The following is a 17,491-nucleotide window of genomic DNA, read 5'->3' as shown; positions in this document are numbered from 1 at the left end:
GCGTTGCTTGGTTATATTGATAAACTAATATTGATCACTGTATTATTGCGAAATAAAATCAATATCATCATTTTGCACTGCTCAAGAAAGATTTCCCGCACCTTTATTCAACAAATTCGACGTATTCTCCTTATTTGCGACACGATCCGCTGTTCGGTAATCATCAAACCTTGGAAGAAACGTCGTAAAAAGTATCACAGCTGATTAATTTATCCTCGCCGGCTAATTAGGACGAGACGGGCAACTGCTACTTTCGTCGAACACAGCACTGACTGAAGCGAGCTGATAAATGTTAAAACTTCCCTTTGGCCCAGCAAAAGAATGCCATCCCTCATTATCCTGGAGTGGGCAAGTTTTGGGTACAAAAGTTTCAACCAGCAATTGGAGTTTTCTACTCGCCAAAAACGAAATAAAAAGTAAACTTACCAACGAACGAACGACAGGATTGTTCAATTTTCTCCAACAACTTCCCCGGAGACAGAAAGGGTTGACAGCAAAAAAGGATTGAGCGAAAACATTCGTCACAAACGGTGACAGCGGAAGGAACTCATCTGGGGTTTTTTTTGTCTCTGTCGACTTAGTTAATTACACAGTCATAGAACACGATCCTAATGGTGCAATTTGAGTGCACGCCGAACGAGCTCGGCCATCCATGGTGGCGCAAGAAGTGTGCATCTTCTGTCCTGCAGCCAGCCGCGAAGTTCGTCTGAGTCGGTGAGAACCGAAGGAAAGGCCCTGGGAAAGCAGTTGGCGTAATGCGATACCACTGGTTGCATTGTCTTCCGGCTGCCCGAGACCGGCTCAATCTTCTCGACGGTGGATGAGATTGGGCGAGGTTGATAAGACGGGCTAGTGCTATCGTCACAACTCTCGGCACGCCAAAACTTGAGTTTCCCAGGTTACGAGTTTGGGAAGCGCCATCGAATTTTGTTCACAAATAAAGCACCAAAGTTGCGTAAGTCCAGCGAGAAGATTGTTATGTTTCTCCACTGGGGAGCATTTCAATTCCATTCACCATTGTGAAGTAACTTCTACGAGGGAAATTTTCACAAAATTATCACCTTTTATAAAAAAAAATGTATTTTGCCGTCACTCACTTCTATCTTGCGATAATAGTTTTAATCTTCCTACAAATTTGTCCAATTCTAATGCTTCAATTCCTTTCCGGGGATAAATGTGAAACAAAGTGCCCCATTTATATGTGTCCTGCTTTTGCGGTTGCAAAAATAAAACGAGTTTAACTAATCCCACAACCTTCGCCTTCCGAGGGCTCATCGCGAATTCACAGGTTTGAGATATAAAAAAAAAGTTGTGTGCCAAATGCATTCTAAATCTCACTCATCTTCCCGCCAGAAATGCCGGCCTTCTTATCCGGCCCGTTCCCAGGGGACAATTGCACGTAAAAGTTCGGCCAACGGTAAGCGCGCGGGGATTTCGTTTTGCCGAAAAACCCAACGAGACCGGGACGAAGTTCCGCTATCGGGTTATATATCCGAGTGACAGAAATGTAAATCGCTTCAGACCGAGCGAGAGGAAACTGGGTCAAACGGTTAAAGTTTAGTTTTGTACACCATTTTCCATTGGTGCTTCCAAGCACTATCCCCCAGTTACGAATGCAGTCGAGTTCGCAACTAATTGCGGACAAACTCTTTCTTCTTTTTCGCTTTTTTGTAGCGGGAAAATGGGAAGTTGTACTTTGGACAGTAACTACGCGTCGGCGGCGAACCAGCTAGTTCAGATTGTGTGACGGACCAGCTGACTGACAGAGTGCTGATAAAGAAGTTTCATTAATGAACAGTACCGCACACTTGTCCCTCGACTCTGTAGGTCATCTGCGATGCAACCGCTGCTCGTATGGACAACTCATGATAAGCGTAGCAACGAGCGCACATTCCAACCTCGTCGGTGCTCATGTCGATAAAACTGCCCAAATTCGAAAGCGAACGAAAAAAAGGACTAACGAAACAACGGACCGAACCCTAACCTTACACAATGTGGTACCATCTTGACCCTCGACCACTCACGGACGACACCTTCTCGCCCCGTCCGTGAATGTTGTGTCCAGCGGAAAAGCACGTCCCAGTTGTTTTCCTCTTTTTGTTGTGGTTAGACTCTGATGCTGTTGTGACTCACACAAAACATCAGACAACTGTCCTTGGAAAGTGGGAGAAAAAGCGTTATTCCAAGAAACCGTGCCCAAGTTGTCTTTGGTGTCACTCAAAAAACACGAAACAATGCTGTTCTTATGGACTAAACGGTTCTTGCACGGTCGTTGAAGGTGCAAACTAGTTAATAACAAAGTAGGCGTGGGCGTGTGCCTTTAGGACAACAAATGTAGTACCAACGAATCGTCGGTAGAAGCTGCCTCAAGAAAGGCGTTTCGTTAATAAAACCAAACAACTGTAGAACGGAATTTCTGGGCAAATTGAAAAGTTCAGTCAACTCGAGCCTAAAATAGTTCAATATTGACGTTCGTGATTTTATCCAATTAACACCAGCGAGGACTCGTAGCGTCGAACGTCGTGGAAGAACCGAACCTAGGAAAAGATTTTCGGACATATTTGGGAGCAGAATATTCTAAAAAAAAAATTACCCGGACAAACGTGCGACTTAGATTTTCAAATTTCATACTTTATTCATTGATTTTCATATATTAGAATATATTATATCATTAGTGATACCACAGCTGATCAGTTGTTTTATTACTATCTCCAGGAGTTTTCACATTTTGTTTCCCTTTCCTCCACACCCTGCTGGCCTCTTCTTCAATACGCTTTAGCTAACAATAACAACAGACTTTTATTTTTCCATCGAATTTCATCTCGTCCCCGAAAGAATTGGTTATGTCTAATGCATTTTTGCGATCTTGCTTTCAATTGGAAGAAAGGTGACGTGATGGAAGGAGCGACTTTCTTCGCTTGACTTATGTTTGCGTGTGTGTGTGTGTATGTGTGTTTTTTATTGTGTAAAGTTTTGCTTCATAAAAAAGTAAGATCCCCTTTCGATGCCCCTTCGCACACCATTTTTAAATTCATAGCTCCCTTTTTTCATTTGACACGATACTGCTACATTGAAATATTGCTCCTTCCCGATGTGTTTCAGTTTAGTTTAGTATAGTTTTAAATTGATCCATGCTTAAGTGGTGGCCAATATACGCACAGACACACACACACAGTCACACGGATACGTATAACAAAACAAAAGTGGGAAGTAACGGATAACCATCAAAGGGATCACACACACACGGTACAGTGGAATTGTGGAAAGCTATATTTCTTAGATATAGGAACAAGTGTATGCATTTCGTTTTGTATTTTACATATTCAATTATTTAACCTCCAATAGATTTACTTTTCGCTTTTGTACAAAATATACAATTCATCCTGGGAGGGAAAAAACCTTTAACAAACTTTTCGGCAGCTTCCAGCTTCCATCTTTCAATTCGACTGCAGTCCATTAAACCGATCGGTCTGGCTTTCTTTGGAGCTTTTGCCGGATCGGATCAAACGAATCGATCGATGACGCAAAACGAAGGTAAAGAATTCTCACGCGTTTCATTAAAAGGAAAAGGGGTTTTTTTGCTGGCCAAAAAGAACGGAATAAATGGTGGGAATAAAATTCACTTGAGCGATCGGTACTCGCTCTTGGCCTCACAGTCTTCGATCAGTGGCTTTTTTAAGTTGCGGTTCGTCTATTGTTTTCCATTTGTTTCTCACAAAAGAACCGCTTATTCTCGAGATGATGTTTTTGCACATACAGGGGGTTTTAAGTGTTTATTTTGTTTTTTGGCATCTTCATTGATTTCTATCGATCATTGACGCAAGAGAAACGATCACGAACGACAGAGTGTGTCAAACGGTTGAGGGAAAGATGGATGAACAATTTCTCACCAGTTACGTTCCATTGCTATTAATATTCTTATGTTTTCTTATAGTGTGCTATTATCATCTTAATCAGTTTTTGGTACTACTACTACTATTATGGTTGGTTGGTTTTGCCTCGCCGTATTGTTTTAAACGTCTGTTTTCGCATGCGGGGTGTGTAAGTTATGTTTTCCCATCATCGTACAGGTTTTACTTTTCCTTACTTTTCGCGTTTCTCCACCACGCTGACTTGACACTTTTCCGTATCACCCTCCGTGCCACCTCGCCCGCAGCGTAGTGTAACATGACAACCAAAACAAAACAAGAAACATACACCACACACCAGGCGCCATCGTGCACATTCTCCTCCAAGAGCTACCGCGGCTTCGGTATGAATGGAAAGAATCATCAGGAGGGTTCGTGAAAATACGTTGGATGTGCGCGCGGGCACGCTGGGAAAACTTAGCGTACGCGATCGCGACTAGCGTGCTCGTCTCGCGATCGCGGTTTCCATTGTGTTTCCGTCGGCATGTACGAGCGGGCGGGATGGTAAAAGATGAGCCGCGCTTCTCCACTACAACCGATAGCATCCTAACTAATGCCGCCCTTCTCGCCTTTCAGTCTGACCGGCGCGAGTTTGGTCTATTGATTTAATTTATTGTTGCTCTTAATAATTTATTTTTCCTCCACCTTCACTACTGGCCTTTGGCGAATGGGCTTTTCGCCGAGACGGTGCTGCATAGTGTAGGTGCAGCGTCGGCATCGGCTGGTTGTTTTCTCCTCTCTCGAAGCATTCCTGGCCGCGGGTTAAGAGCACCTAAACGATGTTTAATTCCCTAAGTGGTTGAGGGAGTTCGAAGGCGCAGTGAAACACACAAACAAACGAGTGGAAAAGAAACCTCCCGCGGCTGGGCGATTGCGATTTCTCTGCCATCAGTTAGCAACAATTGTTTGCACATTTTAAATCGAATAGAAAAAGTTTTCGCTCTTTTGTTTTTCTTGTTTGTTGTCATTTTTAGTGCATGAAGAAAACTATAGTCCATCAACGAAACATAAAACATATCATTTTAAAGCGATATCGTATCGGAACGTCACAACATTCACCGTCCGACCATTTTATTGTTCTTGCACTTAAAATAACATGATCGAGTTTTGTAACCAGCTTCCTTATCAAACTTAACAACAGCTTATCGGAATCGACTTGATGTAGGCAAAAGAAAAAAAAACAGAAAACAGATTCGTTTTGTAAAGTTGAACAAATCACGTTGAAAACAAAAACAAATCACTTTGATTTCCAATCTATTCCTTACGCTTAAGGTTTCGTAGTATTTTTTAGCTCCTACTAACGTGTTGTTTCTAACATCTTTTCTACGAAAGATGTGGTCTGTCTCTCCCGCGGGGGGATGTGTGTATGTGTGGGGTGTGGGTTGAGAGGGTTGTAAAATCGATAACTTTGGCCTCACAGCTTCGCTTCGGTGCTAGCGCAATACCGAGCGAATGAAGTAGTACTAACTCTATCCTAGTTCTGGTGATTCCTACCGGCAAAACAATGGAGGAAAAAAAAAACACGATGCAAACTTAAATACATCCCAACGGAACTTAACCTGTACAACGGAAACGGCCTTTGCCTAACTGTGTAAAGGTATTAAAGGGTTAACAAAGTGGTATCCCGCGTGTCACATAAATTGATCTACCATCTTAACATATGTAAAGGAGTTTCTTGTGGAGGTTTTACACCAGCGCGTTAAATGTTTGCCTTCGTTTGTTTTCTTTTCGTTTAAGACATATTTATCATTCGTCCTCACGACTCGAAAACGTTGCAACGTTTCCGGTCAAGCTCTTCCACGCGGTTTCCATTTCAGTTTCGTTCCCTCCGAGTTTTACTCTCGTCAACATTTTTAATCCTTTTCTTGTTTGTGTTGATGTTTAGGAGCGGAGCAAAATATTCACCATTAAAAAAGTGTTTGTATAGATTGATAGAAAATCTATAGACCGTTAGAACTAACTTTAAAGATCACTAATAACAATTCTCGATCCCTCTCTCTCTCTCTCGCTTTCGCTCGCTTCCTCACGTACTTACACACATCACACACAGTCACTCAACACGCATATCCACACACACACATACGATACGATCACAAATCTCGATCATCCCGACATCGCGTCGGCCTAGCACGTTGTTGCGATTCTGCCCTTCAATCACCAGTCCACTCACTTCCGGTCACTAGAGCTCACGCGCGAAACGGAAAATGGCGTCCTAAGAGGTGCGTCTGCCCAGGTCCTACTGTTATCTCGAGTTAGTGCTACTGCTTAGGAGGAGAGCTAAACTATGTACAGTGTTCGGCTGAACAGGTCATGCTGCGGCGTTCGGGCCGCGCGCCGATACTGGCCGGCGACATGCCGGTGGTCAACCCTTGTGGAGAGGATGTGGGCTGCTGCCGCTGCCGCCGAGTACCGGTTGATCGCGTGCAGCCTGGCGTGGCGTTCCTGCAGCCCGGTCCGTCGACGGTAGGCCGCCAGTCGCTAGGACCGATAGAACCCTTTGCGACGGTTGTCGTCTACGTCGAGCGCGTTATGGACCTCACCATCGAGCACGTCCTCATCCGACGCCTTTCGGACGCAGTCGCGGATGGCTTGCAGGACGATCGCTACCCGCCGATCGAGCGCCACCAGATGCGGTTCCCAGAGGACGGGCGTGATCGGATCGACGGCCATCGATTCGCGCATCGCCTCCGACAAGGGCTTCGGGCCGTTGTGGAACTTTAGCAGCGTCTCGAGGGTTGACGCACGCAGCAGGCAACACTGGAGCACCGGCGCCAGGATGGACAGCTCGTCCTGGAACGGCTTCCCGAAGCCCCGACCGTGATCGAGGTGGATCGGGAACGTGTCGTTACCGAAGATCTTGAACGTTTCGTAGTGATGCCGGTCCATGTTGCCGGTGAGGAAGTCGAACACGCTCATGTCCATCAGGTCGAGCAGCCGGCGACCCTCGTCGTACGGCGGGATGTCGCGCACCATCGTGCAGTAGTCCGCGTCCGTCTCCCACTGGGCCTTCCTGCGCTTGTGGTACGATCGGCGCCACGGATGCCGCCACACCTTGCGCTGCGTGTCGTCCTGCGTGGGCAGGAAGGCGGCGAACGAACCCTCCAGCGTGTCCGGATTGCCACAGATCGCGTGCGACGTGTCACAGTAGTACGAACACTTGCCGTGGAAGCACAGGTTGTTCGAGGGCGACACGAAGAACGTCTTCAGCAGCACCTCGTCGCCCACCTGGTAGATTTCGGTGGTGATGTTGAGGATGCGGCCGGTCACGGGCATCGCCCGCCGGAACCCAAGCAACCGGTCGAGGTGAAACGCCGCGATCTCGGCCGTATGTCGCTCGTAGTCGGTGAAGTAGAAGTGATTCGGCAGGGTTTGTTGTTCCCGCGGGAAACGCATCGGCTTGAACAGAGCGTGAATATCGTTCGGATAGTCGATAATCAGCTTGAGTTGCGTTCCACCTTCCTTCTGTACCACGTGCAAGATCGGCAGCTTGATCATATCGTCGATCACCGCGTTCACAAGGGTGTCACTTGCGCCGTACAGCTCGCGTTTGGAGATCCGCAACTGAAAGCGTTCCAGATTGGATGCATTCGGGGCGAGCTTCAGATCGAGCAGGTCACCGAGCGTCGGATTGGCCTCAACTTCATCCAGCTCGGTCGTGTAGAGGTCCTCCTTCACGATGATCTTCTCGAATGGCTCGGGCCGTTTGCGATTACGAGGTGCCACAATGAGCGCCGTCAGATCCTTGAATCGATCGTGTGGCGGAGGAGCCGTCGTGGCCGACTTTGACGGATAACCCGGGCCCGACGTGTCCGTGTGGCCACGGTGTGCCTGTGCGTTCGTGGTGAGATACTCCTTCGAACCGGACGCATTACTGTTCGCCAGATACTTCCGGTGGAACTCGTTGTAGATGCCGCTCTTATCCTCCTGGTTCGCGTACCGTATCCGGGCGTGCGACGGTATGAACTCACCACGCGACACGCCCAGATCCATCTGCAGGTCGATCACCAGCAGGAGGGTGAACAGCACCAAGGAGGCACCGAACCCGATGGCCAGCCGCTCCTTGAGCCGTTTCGAGCGTATCCAGAACATGATGGCCGCCGCGGTGCTATTGCGCTGGCGGTGCGAATGCTGAGACGTCGACCCGTTCGCCACGGTTACCACTTGCTAAATGCCTGGTCGGAACCACCGGGCGCTCGGTAGAACCTACCTGCAAACTCTTCAACACCACTACCACCAAACGGGTGGACACGTTCAATGCCACCGGGGGGGCGCGCGCTGGACGGGTTGCTTACAAAGTTGCCCCCTTTTTACACTCCGGAAAGGCAAGGCCTTTAAGTTCGTTTTCACTGGCACACAGCAGGTTGAATGTGCGCCAAACGTTATCGCCACCGCGACTGAGTCAGCAACTATGCTTTGCGGTGCTGTTTAGAGTTAGTTTCACTGCACATGCACACCGTTCGGTCAAGTCCCGGGAGTCCGGGAGGAAAGATCAGCACGGATCTCATCAACACGACTGATAGTAGTGTACTAGGGGAGGCTTTGCTCTGGCATCAAGATTAGAGTTCAGATCGATGGGGTTCGAGGTTCGATAACTTCACACCGCCGCCGCCGCCGCACCGGTTGCCGGGTGCGCTAACAACGACACCGTTGGACGGACGATCAGCTACCCTAGGCAAACAGTTGCCACCGATGGTGATGGTCGCGTCAACTGTTTACACTGTTCGCGATGATGGTTGTTTTTCGTTCGAGTCAGCATTTTCGACTCAGCACCACACACTCCTTAGGGCATTCGTTTTTTTTTTGTAACGTGAAACCAACAAGAGATAGCGAGGTTGCTACACACCTTGGCCGGCAGAGGTGGACAAACAGCGTGCGCAGGATTTATGCGCCCCACGCGACCGAGTTTTTGGAACTCCCGAAAGGTGGGCTTTTCGTACGACGATGATCACACCACACGCGACGCAGTATAAGAAGACATTAAAAATAAACTGGAATGTGTGTTGGAACGAACACGCGCGACGTCATCCGCAAAAAACAAACACACAGGCACACAACCGGTCCCGGCTACTAGCTACCTCGATCATCCGAGCCCGGTTCGGTTGATAAGAACGCGCAACTGAAGGTGCCGGAGTGTTTATTTCCCCGTCGCCCGTTGGATTGGGAATTAACATAAACAACCGGCGCGAGTTGGTCCTTGGTGAAGTCCGTTCGTGTCGAGTGACACGAAAATTAGCTGATGATCGCGATCCGTCCGGTGGATGGCGTTGCTCCGGTTCTCGACGCGACGCGTTTCGGGCCAAACCCGAGCCAATACTGCCGCCACGTTCGGTCGCTGCGCTGCCGCGTTGCGGTGAAGGCTGCCCGCCGGGGCCGGCTCGGATGATGATGACGTAGGCGCGGCACCCCGCACGCGACGAGGTGAAGAAGAGTTGGATACTGCTGCCTCTCACTGCCACTGCTATGTGCCACGATCGATCGCTCACGCTCACGGGAGATCAAGCAAAGATGGCTCTCGGTACGTTGGCTCTAGACGGCGGAAGCCCCCTTCCCCCCCTCAGCAAACCGGCTACAAGCGGTTCCGGATGGCACGAGCGAGAGGCCCAAATGGCTCCGCAGAGAAGATGAGCGGTGTGCGTCGAGGTTTATTTCGCTGCGGGAGATTACGCTGTGTTCGCGCACCGTTTCACCGTTCGGTTCGCGGTTTGGACCGATGCTGATGATGACGATGGCGATGATGACGACTTTCGGCGTGGCTTCCCCCGGTCGTGCGTGGCTCCCGTCGTCGTCGTCGTCGTCGCAGAGACAGGTGTGTATATTGGAGCCGATGCGTACAATATCCGACACGAGCGTAACAACACGTGGATTGGGGTTTTTGTGTTTTCGTTTTCGGCGGCTCGATTACGTCCGCTAGGGTTTCAGGAGATCACGTTGGACGAACCGTCGTTCTAGCGGGTGAGTTTGTAACCGCCAGCTGAATTCGTCGCTTCCACGGGAGCGCTTGCCGGTTGCGTTGCGTTGGCATTTGGTGCTTGTTGGATGGTAAAACTCTGTAATTATAATGAGAGAGGAGGAGAAGTGGGGGGGTATGAAAACACAGATAAAACATTGTTTAGAGATTGTTCGTATGGAATTATTAATTTCAAACCAAGATGAACATCGCACACAATCGGCGTTGTGGTTGTGGTTTGCCTAGTTGTGCCAGAAAGCTGCGTTTGTTTTTGGGGACTGGCGTAATGGAGTGTTGGATGAGAGATGCGAATTGAAAATTATGGCTGTAAGAACAAGGCCACACGCAGGCTGGGTTGTGAGGTGAGGTGTGGAAAGAGAAGCTCCATTGCATGATCACCAACTGATCGTATCGATCGTGATGTTGTTTCCACAGATCACGATGATGATGATGATGATGAGAATGGTGGCAGTAGCTGGAGCTGCGTATGGAATACGGTGTGCGCGATATGCGCGTTTGGAAGATAATTACAGTTTGACCCATATATGCATACGAACACACATACACCTTTCGCACGGTGAATTAGGAATAACGCCGTGGTTATCCATTTCATTCCAGCGTTGGTATATTTTACAAGCCGTTCTTTTTTGTGCTCTAATCTTTCGACCGCGCAGTTGGCTCGTTGCTCGTGTGCTTCATGGCAAATCAAGCCGATTTATCATATTCATCCACGGGTACACGGAATCCATTTCGTTTGATTACGGTTATTAAAGCCTCAAACGAGCCTGGATTCTGCCGGGAACGTTCCCGTTTCTTCCACCAAACTGGGGTGGGTTTTTTTTTGTTTTTTGGCCATCAGATGTACGGCGTTTTTCCATGCGTCCTCAAGCAGCATATTACTGCCAGATTTGAGCGTTCGAACTAGACCGACCTGAATTCGCCCGGTTTAGTGGCACACGTTAGGCGAGCTTATTAGGGTTCATCCTAACACGTGTATAGGTCGTCGTACCAATGCTTTATTTCCATGGGAACCAAACATTTTCTCTTTCGTCTCCCCCCGAGGTCAGTCTGATGAATCCCCCCGAGACGCTCCGATCCCATGGAGGCACCATTCGAATCCATAATCTTTTGCTCGGAGGCGTAATCCATGGGGTGATCGACGCCTTTACCACACATCAGTCAGTTTTTGGAGGCAATGCCTGCTGTGCCTCGAGGTTCAGTCCCAGCTGGGCAACCGGTTCACGGCTTTTTTTTGAAGTCATTTAAACTGTAACGGAAACGCTCGAGTATGAGAAATGACCGGAAATGCTACGAGGCGGGTGCGAGCAAAAAAAAAAAGGTTGGCGTTTGTGGACCCCCGTTGCCGAGGGTTAGGGGGAAAGCGCTAAAGTGATGGTTTTGGTTTCTAAATCGATTTTTGATAGTTTTACTAGCGCGGAACTTGGCCGGTAGCGCATTTCTACCTCGATCGATATTTTGTTTGTTTTGTGAGCACATTGACACAAAGCAAGGCTGTTTGTTGAAATGTTAATTTTTGGGGCATAAATTTGCATACTATATCGAATCGGAGCTAACGCAAAGTGTGACTGCTTTTGGAATGATTGCAAAATTATTACCAAAGCCGGAAAGCTGTTCCCTTTCAACGATCATTCCTGATCGCGACCCCCCCGGATCATGCTTATCTCATCGATGAGCAAACATAATCGCTTAGCGTCGAGTCGGCAGTTCTATCGTTCGCGTAACGGACCGTTTGAAAACCTTGCACCTTGCCCACAAGCGGTTAACCGCCGTTAGCCATCGGAAACCGCTAGCGTGCGAGCATCGCTGGACACCACCGGGGGGGTTGGGAGGAAAGCAAGGGTAGTGGAGGGTAAAGTAAAGAGAGATATAAAAATTAAGCGTAGTAAAAAATTGTCTGTTCTCGGTGAGTGTAATAAAAAATAAATGTTTTAACGAAAAACCCCCAAACTAGAACTGAACGGAAGCCCTCCGGTGGAATAACCTGGATGCCCAATATCTTCTCCATCTTCGGTGAAATGGATCACTTTTCGTGCGAGCTACAACACCGGCACTCTACCTCGTGGGGCAAGCACGGCAAACGTTGATGAAACTGTGACCGGAGCGGTCGCCGACGGGTTCCGGCCAAGTTTCGGTTTGAAGAAATGCTTTTTCAATCCAATCAGACCCTCTTTTCACGTCCAAGGGGGGGGTTCACTAGATTCCCGGATGAAGACGCCGTGTGCCCAAGGGCAGGAAGGCTCTTCAGAGATTGACGACGCTTGCGCAACAGTCCATGTCGAGAAGGAAGCGAAACAATCCCAAGAGATGGCCATCGAACTCTGGTGTGGAGGCAGTACAGACCCGCAGTGGAGTGATGATTGCAGCGAAACCTAAAGTTCCCAAACTTATCGACCCGATGCGATCTTTATTGCAGCGAGCGCAGAAGAAGCCTCACGTCGTGCGGCTACTTCCTCGGTGTGTGTGTATGTATAATAATAACGGCGGGGAAAAACGGTGAAACCTAGAATAAGCCGCCATAATCCAGAAACTACTGGCGCAACTACTCATTAACGGATTAGAAGGACCGAACTGGAGGCAAAAGAAGAGGAAGAGGAGGAGGAGGAGGAGGGACACCGTCGGGAAGGGGAAGAAAATAAATCTAATTTCCCACATATGCTCATTGTTGTTGTACCTCGCGCAACGTTAAGTAACCATTCATTGTGCCTCTCTGCTTCTTCAGCCGGATTTTTGTGGTTTTCGCTTCAACTCGGTTGTACATATTCTTCAAAGGAAGTATGCCGGCCTTTCTCTTCAGAATTTTTCATCTTTAATTGTCGGGGTTCTAAGGGTCTTTTTGAAACTTCAATCTTTACTCTGGGACTGTAGGGTTCGCTTAAGGCAATTGGAAAGATAAGCGTTAGGTGTTATAATCTTGATCTCGATTAGCTAGTTCAAAGACCGATTAAAGGCACGTGAAGGTCTCAGGAGATTTAAAAACATTTGAATGTTTAAAAACATCTCAGTGGCCAGTTATCTGGTATCATGATCTCTGGAAACCTCTGATCAGCATTTCTAGTTCCTCCGGTCGCGCTGGATCTTCTCGGCTCCCCCCTGGCGTGATTAGCGGTGCCTGTCTGCCAGCGGGGAATTGGAGCTCCGGTGAGCGCGCCTTACGCTATCTTTCACTCTTGTTTCATCATGTTGCTGATGCTCCACAACAAACGGTATCATCGTTCACTGGAGCTCGTAAAAAACTTACTTTTTCTTTTTAATTTTCATAACGGTGCGGGTCCGACGGGGTGTTCCAGTTAGCCCGAAGAAGCGTTCGTCTTTGGGTGAATGTGTTAGGTGATAAAAAAAAATCACACTCGTGATCGATTCGTGGCCACTCTATAAACCCAGGAAAAGTGCACGGCTCGGAATGAAACGATTGTGCGGAAGCCCAAATGAAGCGCCTTTCCCAGGTAAGAGAGAATGTTTTTACACGAATGTGAAGCGTTCTCGTCATGCATATCGCCCGGGCCGGGAGACTAGCAACGTAACCTTTTAATTAACACAGCCAAAACCCAGGGGGAGATTCTTTTTCTCGCGCGGCCAGTAAGTGGACCACAAAACCACATCCATCAACCACCGAGGGAAGCAGTTATGCAAAAGGGAACAAAAAACCATCGTGCGGAAGTCGGAAAAACCGCCGGGTACCGTTCTGTGGGCAAACTTTTCGTGCTCTTATCGCACCGGACGGGAAGGGGTGCCTCCAGGTTCATGTTTCCATCATCATAACTTCCAAAACAACATAGGCTGTTTTTTCGGAAAAACTACGACCCATAACATCCCCTTTCCCGTCCGAGTAGCGGAAGGTAGCCGGAGCACGTTTACACCTAAAACGTTACCCCGAAAGACGTCCACGTTAAAAAGGCGGGTAGGAGAAACAGGTTACTCCGAAATGACTGAGGTTACCTTTCTCCATCCCCATGGAATCCCTGGAGGAGAAGGCAGGGGAATTGTGTTTAACCGGGCACGACCACTCGCGACTCGGACTGTTTGAAACTGAGCACTGGAAGGGGTTAAATGCTTACGGGCTCAGGGGGTTAGTGTTTTGATTCAATTTGATTCCCGGTAGAGGAAAGGGGGGTGCATAAATACATGGTCGCCTTCCGGTGTTGCGTTCCAGGGAGAATTGACGACTGGTGCCTCTCGGTGTTTGATTTTCATCTGAAAGCAAACCTCCAGACGGGGTCATAACAGCTTCCCATTTTCTCCGAACGAAAACGACACAAAAAAGCTCGATGGGGTGTGTTTTCACACATTCTATAAGGGAGAGGGGGGGGGGAATTCTTGCTAAGGGTTTATCTCTTGCACCTTCACTAGACATCGAGGGTCACTTCGCCGAACCATAATCCCATCGAGACGTGACCATTACTTTCTTGTTTCCCCCTTTTTCACACTGCAACAACCTCGTTCCGACTGAAACCGGAGAACTTGAATAGTGAAGTGGAAAATTTGTTCGAATTATTTTTGACCCACACCGTGCCGGTCGGTGTGTGTGCGTATTTGTCGGTCGGTCGGTCACGACACAGCGGGATGCGATGCGACCAGCCTTAAAAATGGTCGTGTGAAATAGCGAAATTGCGAAAAACGAGCTGCAATTGACCTCGAGAGGGTCCGGTTTGCGCGCGCCTGGTTCTGGGGTGTTTGAACTCTCGTAAAGGGAATGTTTTCACGCTCCTACATAATAATGGCTGATACTGGTAGTTGATAAGAAACTTTTCTTACACCCGACACCTCCCGTCCGCTCGGACGTCTACTATCTCTGGCCCGTGGCGGTGCATTAACATCTTGCCATAATTGGAAAACTTTTCGAAATATTGTAATGATAGTAATAATGATAATTTTCCTACGATCAATGGCCGGTGGTGGTTCGAATGTCTGACATCTCGGATGAAGATAGCTACTATCAATAGCATTAAAATTTAATAACCCAGCAGGCGTCGGCTTACAAAGAATTAGCTTTGGCGTAAGGCTGTGTGTGAAAGGTGGCTAAATTTAGCCCGAAACCAGGGCACCGGCGGTGTACCTTTGTTCAGATCCAAAATGCGAACCATGATAAGCGTTCGATAATTTTCATCAGTAGGCAATAACAACCCACGATAAGCCCAGTGGACTTGTGTGCACATTGTGGTTTTCGGGCCGCCAGCATTAACCATCCATTAAGGGTTCCGTTGATCCAGACAAGGATTTGGCTTTTCCGTTTCGGGGTGCGCTGGTGAGTCACTTCGTCCAATGGCGTTATTTATCGATCCTGGCCACAAGACTCCAAGGTGCCATTAGTCACCTTCGAGTTTAATCGAGACGCAGCGAATCCTTAGATCCAGCGTATAAGCCTCCAAGATTATGGATAAGGCAATGGCGATTGAGGTGGCAGGCGAATCTTTCCCTCACCGCTTCTTACCTTCAGACACTCGATCGTGAGGCTCAATCACAAATCAATCATTGAATTACGCGCGACACACCAGGGGCGGAGGCGATAAGGTTTCAAGCGCCGAAGAGGACCAGGTACAGGTTCCCAGTATTCGGCAATCGGTAATCGAGCGACATTGATTACGAAATTGGTGGTGGCTGGTAGTGTTTACTCCTCCGGCTCTGCTGCTGCTGCTCGGGGTCTGATGTATTTTATTTATTTATTGCTTGTCGATGTGCCACACCGATGTTTGCTGCCGAACACGTCGCGCCATTGCTCTCTTCTCAACCCCCCTTGGATGGATCGCTTCTGTCCGATAAGGCGTAAGATTTGTCGTAGGTGAACGGGCGCGAGGGGAGGAGGATGGCCGCACTGCGCCCTTGCGCCTCTGAGAGGGGGAGAGAAGAGGTTTAATGGTGGGTATCGTTTTTGTGGCAGTCAGTTGCAACAAACTCCAATTTGGTGGGCTTTATTCCGAATTAATTTGACTCAATTTGAGATCTTGCCTCAGACGAGTGATTCATGTCAAACAACCAGAAAATGATCTTGTAAATAAAATTATGTTTTTGGCCTTCATTTTGTTAGGTAGTTGATACCAACTTGAGTACTATTTAAAATTTATTGTTTTTAAACAATGTTCGGTCTTAGATGTCATGCTTAGATGGCAATTTTAGATTTATTGACCCGAAACCCCTTATCTGTTAATAGATCTATGCTCCCAGAAGCGCCACAAATATCCAGCGTTGTGTCACCGTGGATTTTCGATGTCTTTGTTCAGCTTTTTTTTCCGGAACAGTTCAGAAGATCTAGATCTGATTGGGATCTGTTTAGACAGCGTGGTCGGGCCTTCATATTTGATATTCTTTTCTGGATAACGCTGCTTCGTAAACCAGTAAATTTCGTTTAGTTGCCGTCCTATGTTTCGCAACGGTTTTCCTTGTATTGTGACCCAATATTTCTCTCGCCCAGTTCCCATTGGACCGGACCAGAGGAAGTGTCAAGTTGCTGCACTTTGGAGTAATTGTGCCCCATTTGAGGTCCCACCTGGTGGAGAGCATTAATTTTGTTTATGAAAAAGGAACACTTTGCTTGCGGTTTTATGTGTTTCTTCATCTCTTCACCGGAATGCTGCCAGGTTCCTCTCCCCCTTCCCACTATCCGGGCCCCAAAACGCTCAAAGCCTCGGCCCCGGTGACGAGACCTCGTTTGGTCCGTGGTCCGGCGTTCGTCGAACGGGACAACACTTAACCGCAACAATCACGCGCCGGTTAACCGGGGCTCCGGTCACCTGATTTTCCCACCGGACCGACCGGAGCCGCTTCAGGTGTCGCATATAATTCTAGCTTTTCCAGGCCACGAAGGTTAGCGGTGAATGTTTTTCGGACGTAATCGTCAGGAAATGGGGGGGTTTTCTTTCCACAGCGACACGTTTGCATAACCCACAGAAACGAGGCTTCCTTCGGAATGTTGACCTTTTGTTCCGCCACGACGCTTGAAAAGGTTAACTAGCTGTTTTCAATTTTCGGGTTCGTTGGCTTCCCCCGGGCTTTCTTCCCGATTTACACGGGAGCGCTTACACTGGCTGCGACATCTATTACCGGCACCGGTGAAGATGCGTTTCTGGCCGGCCTTTCCCGGAGACCACCCGCGGCCGTTGAGCTGAGATTGTTTTTCTTTTCACAACCGCCGTCCGTCCCCAATTCTTGATGCGCCTCACGCCGTTCCGGTGGAGTGTGAAAAGAAAACCCACGGCCCGAGCAGACACCGGCACCGAACGGTGGCAGTTCTCATTATCACCATCTACATCATCACCATCATCATTATCGTCATCAAGACGACGACGCTGGCGACCCTCAAAACGTCGTGTTCGTTGTGGTCTTTCTCCCGGTTGGGCGGAATGTAATCAACATCTTTCGACGCCGTGGTGGCGACCCCAAAAAATGGCAAAATAAAGTAAAAAAAGAGAACGAAAAACAAAAGTTGTGCCCAAACGACGGCCGGCTTTACACCGGGTCGAAAAGAAAGCAAGCAAATCGGTGGAAAAGAAAACACACGAGATCCACACTCGCGGTAGAGAATGAGAACGCGGTGATGAGATAATTCGAAGGGAAACACACGGAAACAAATGAAAAAGCAAATCGTGTGGAAAAAGATGCTCCGGAATCGCCCGGTGAGTGA

At 48.4% G+C, this 17,491-nt stretch overlaps 1 protein-coding gene across 1 annotated transcript; it reads right to left on the bottom strand.

The window, feature by feature from the left end:
- Nucleotides 1–6,160: 6,160 nt before the first annotated feature.
- On the bottom strand, nt 6,161–8,125 carry LOC131286564 (extracellular serine/threonine protein CG31145). Its single transcript, XM_058315531.1, has one exon. It carries the CDS (start codon nt 7,995–7,997, stop codon nt 6,387–6,389), a length of 1,611 nt encoding a protein of 536 aa, XP_058171514.1. The 5' UTR covers nt 7,998–8,125; the 3' UTR covers nt 6,161–6,386.
- Between the last annotated feature and the right edge of the window lie 9,366 nt (nt 8,126–17,491).

The sequence above is a fragment of the Anopheles ziemanni genome, chromosome 3, assembly GCF_943734765.1.
Source record: "Anopheles ziemanni chromosome 3, idAnoZiCoDA_A2_x.2, whole genome shotgun sequence".
Taxonomy (NCBI): Eukaryota; Metazoa; Arthropoda; class Insecta; order Diptera; family Culicidae; genus Anopheles; species Anopheles ziemanni.
This window is presented reverse-complemented; position numbering and strand designations above follow the sequence as displayed.

What these genes read in the sequence shown, in the direction of transcription:
- LOC131286564 (XM_058315531.1), bottom strand. Translation starts at nt 7,997, where the DNA reads ATGTTCTGGATACGCTCGAAACGGCTCAAGGAGCGGCTGGCCATCGGG.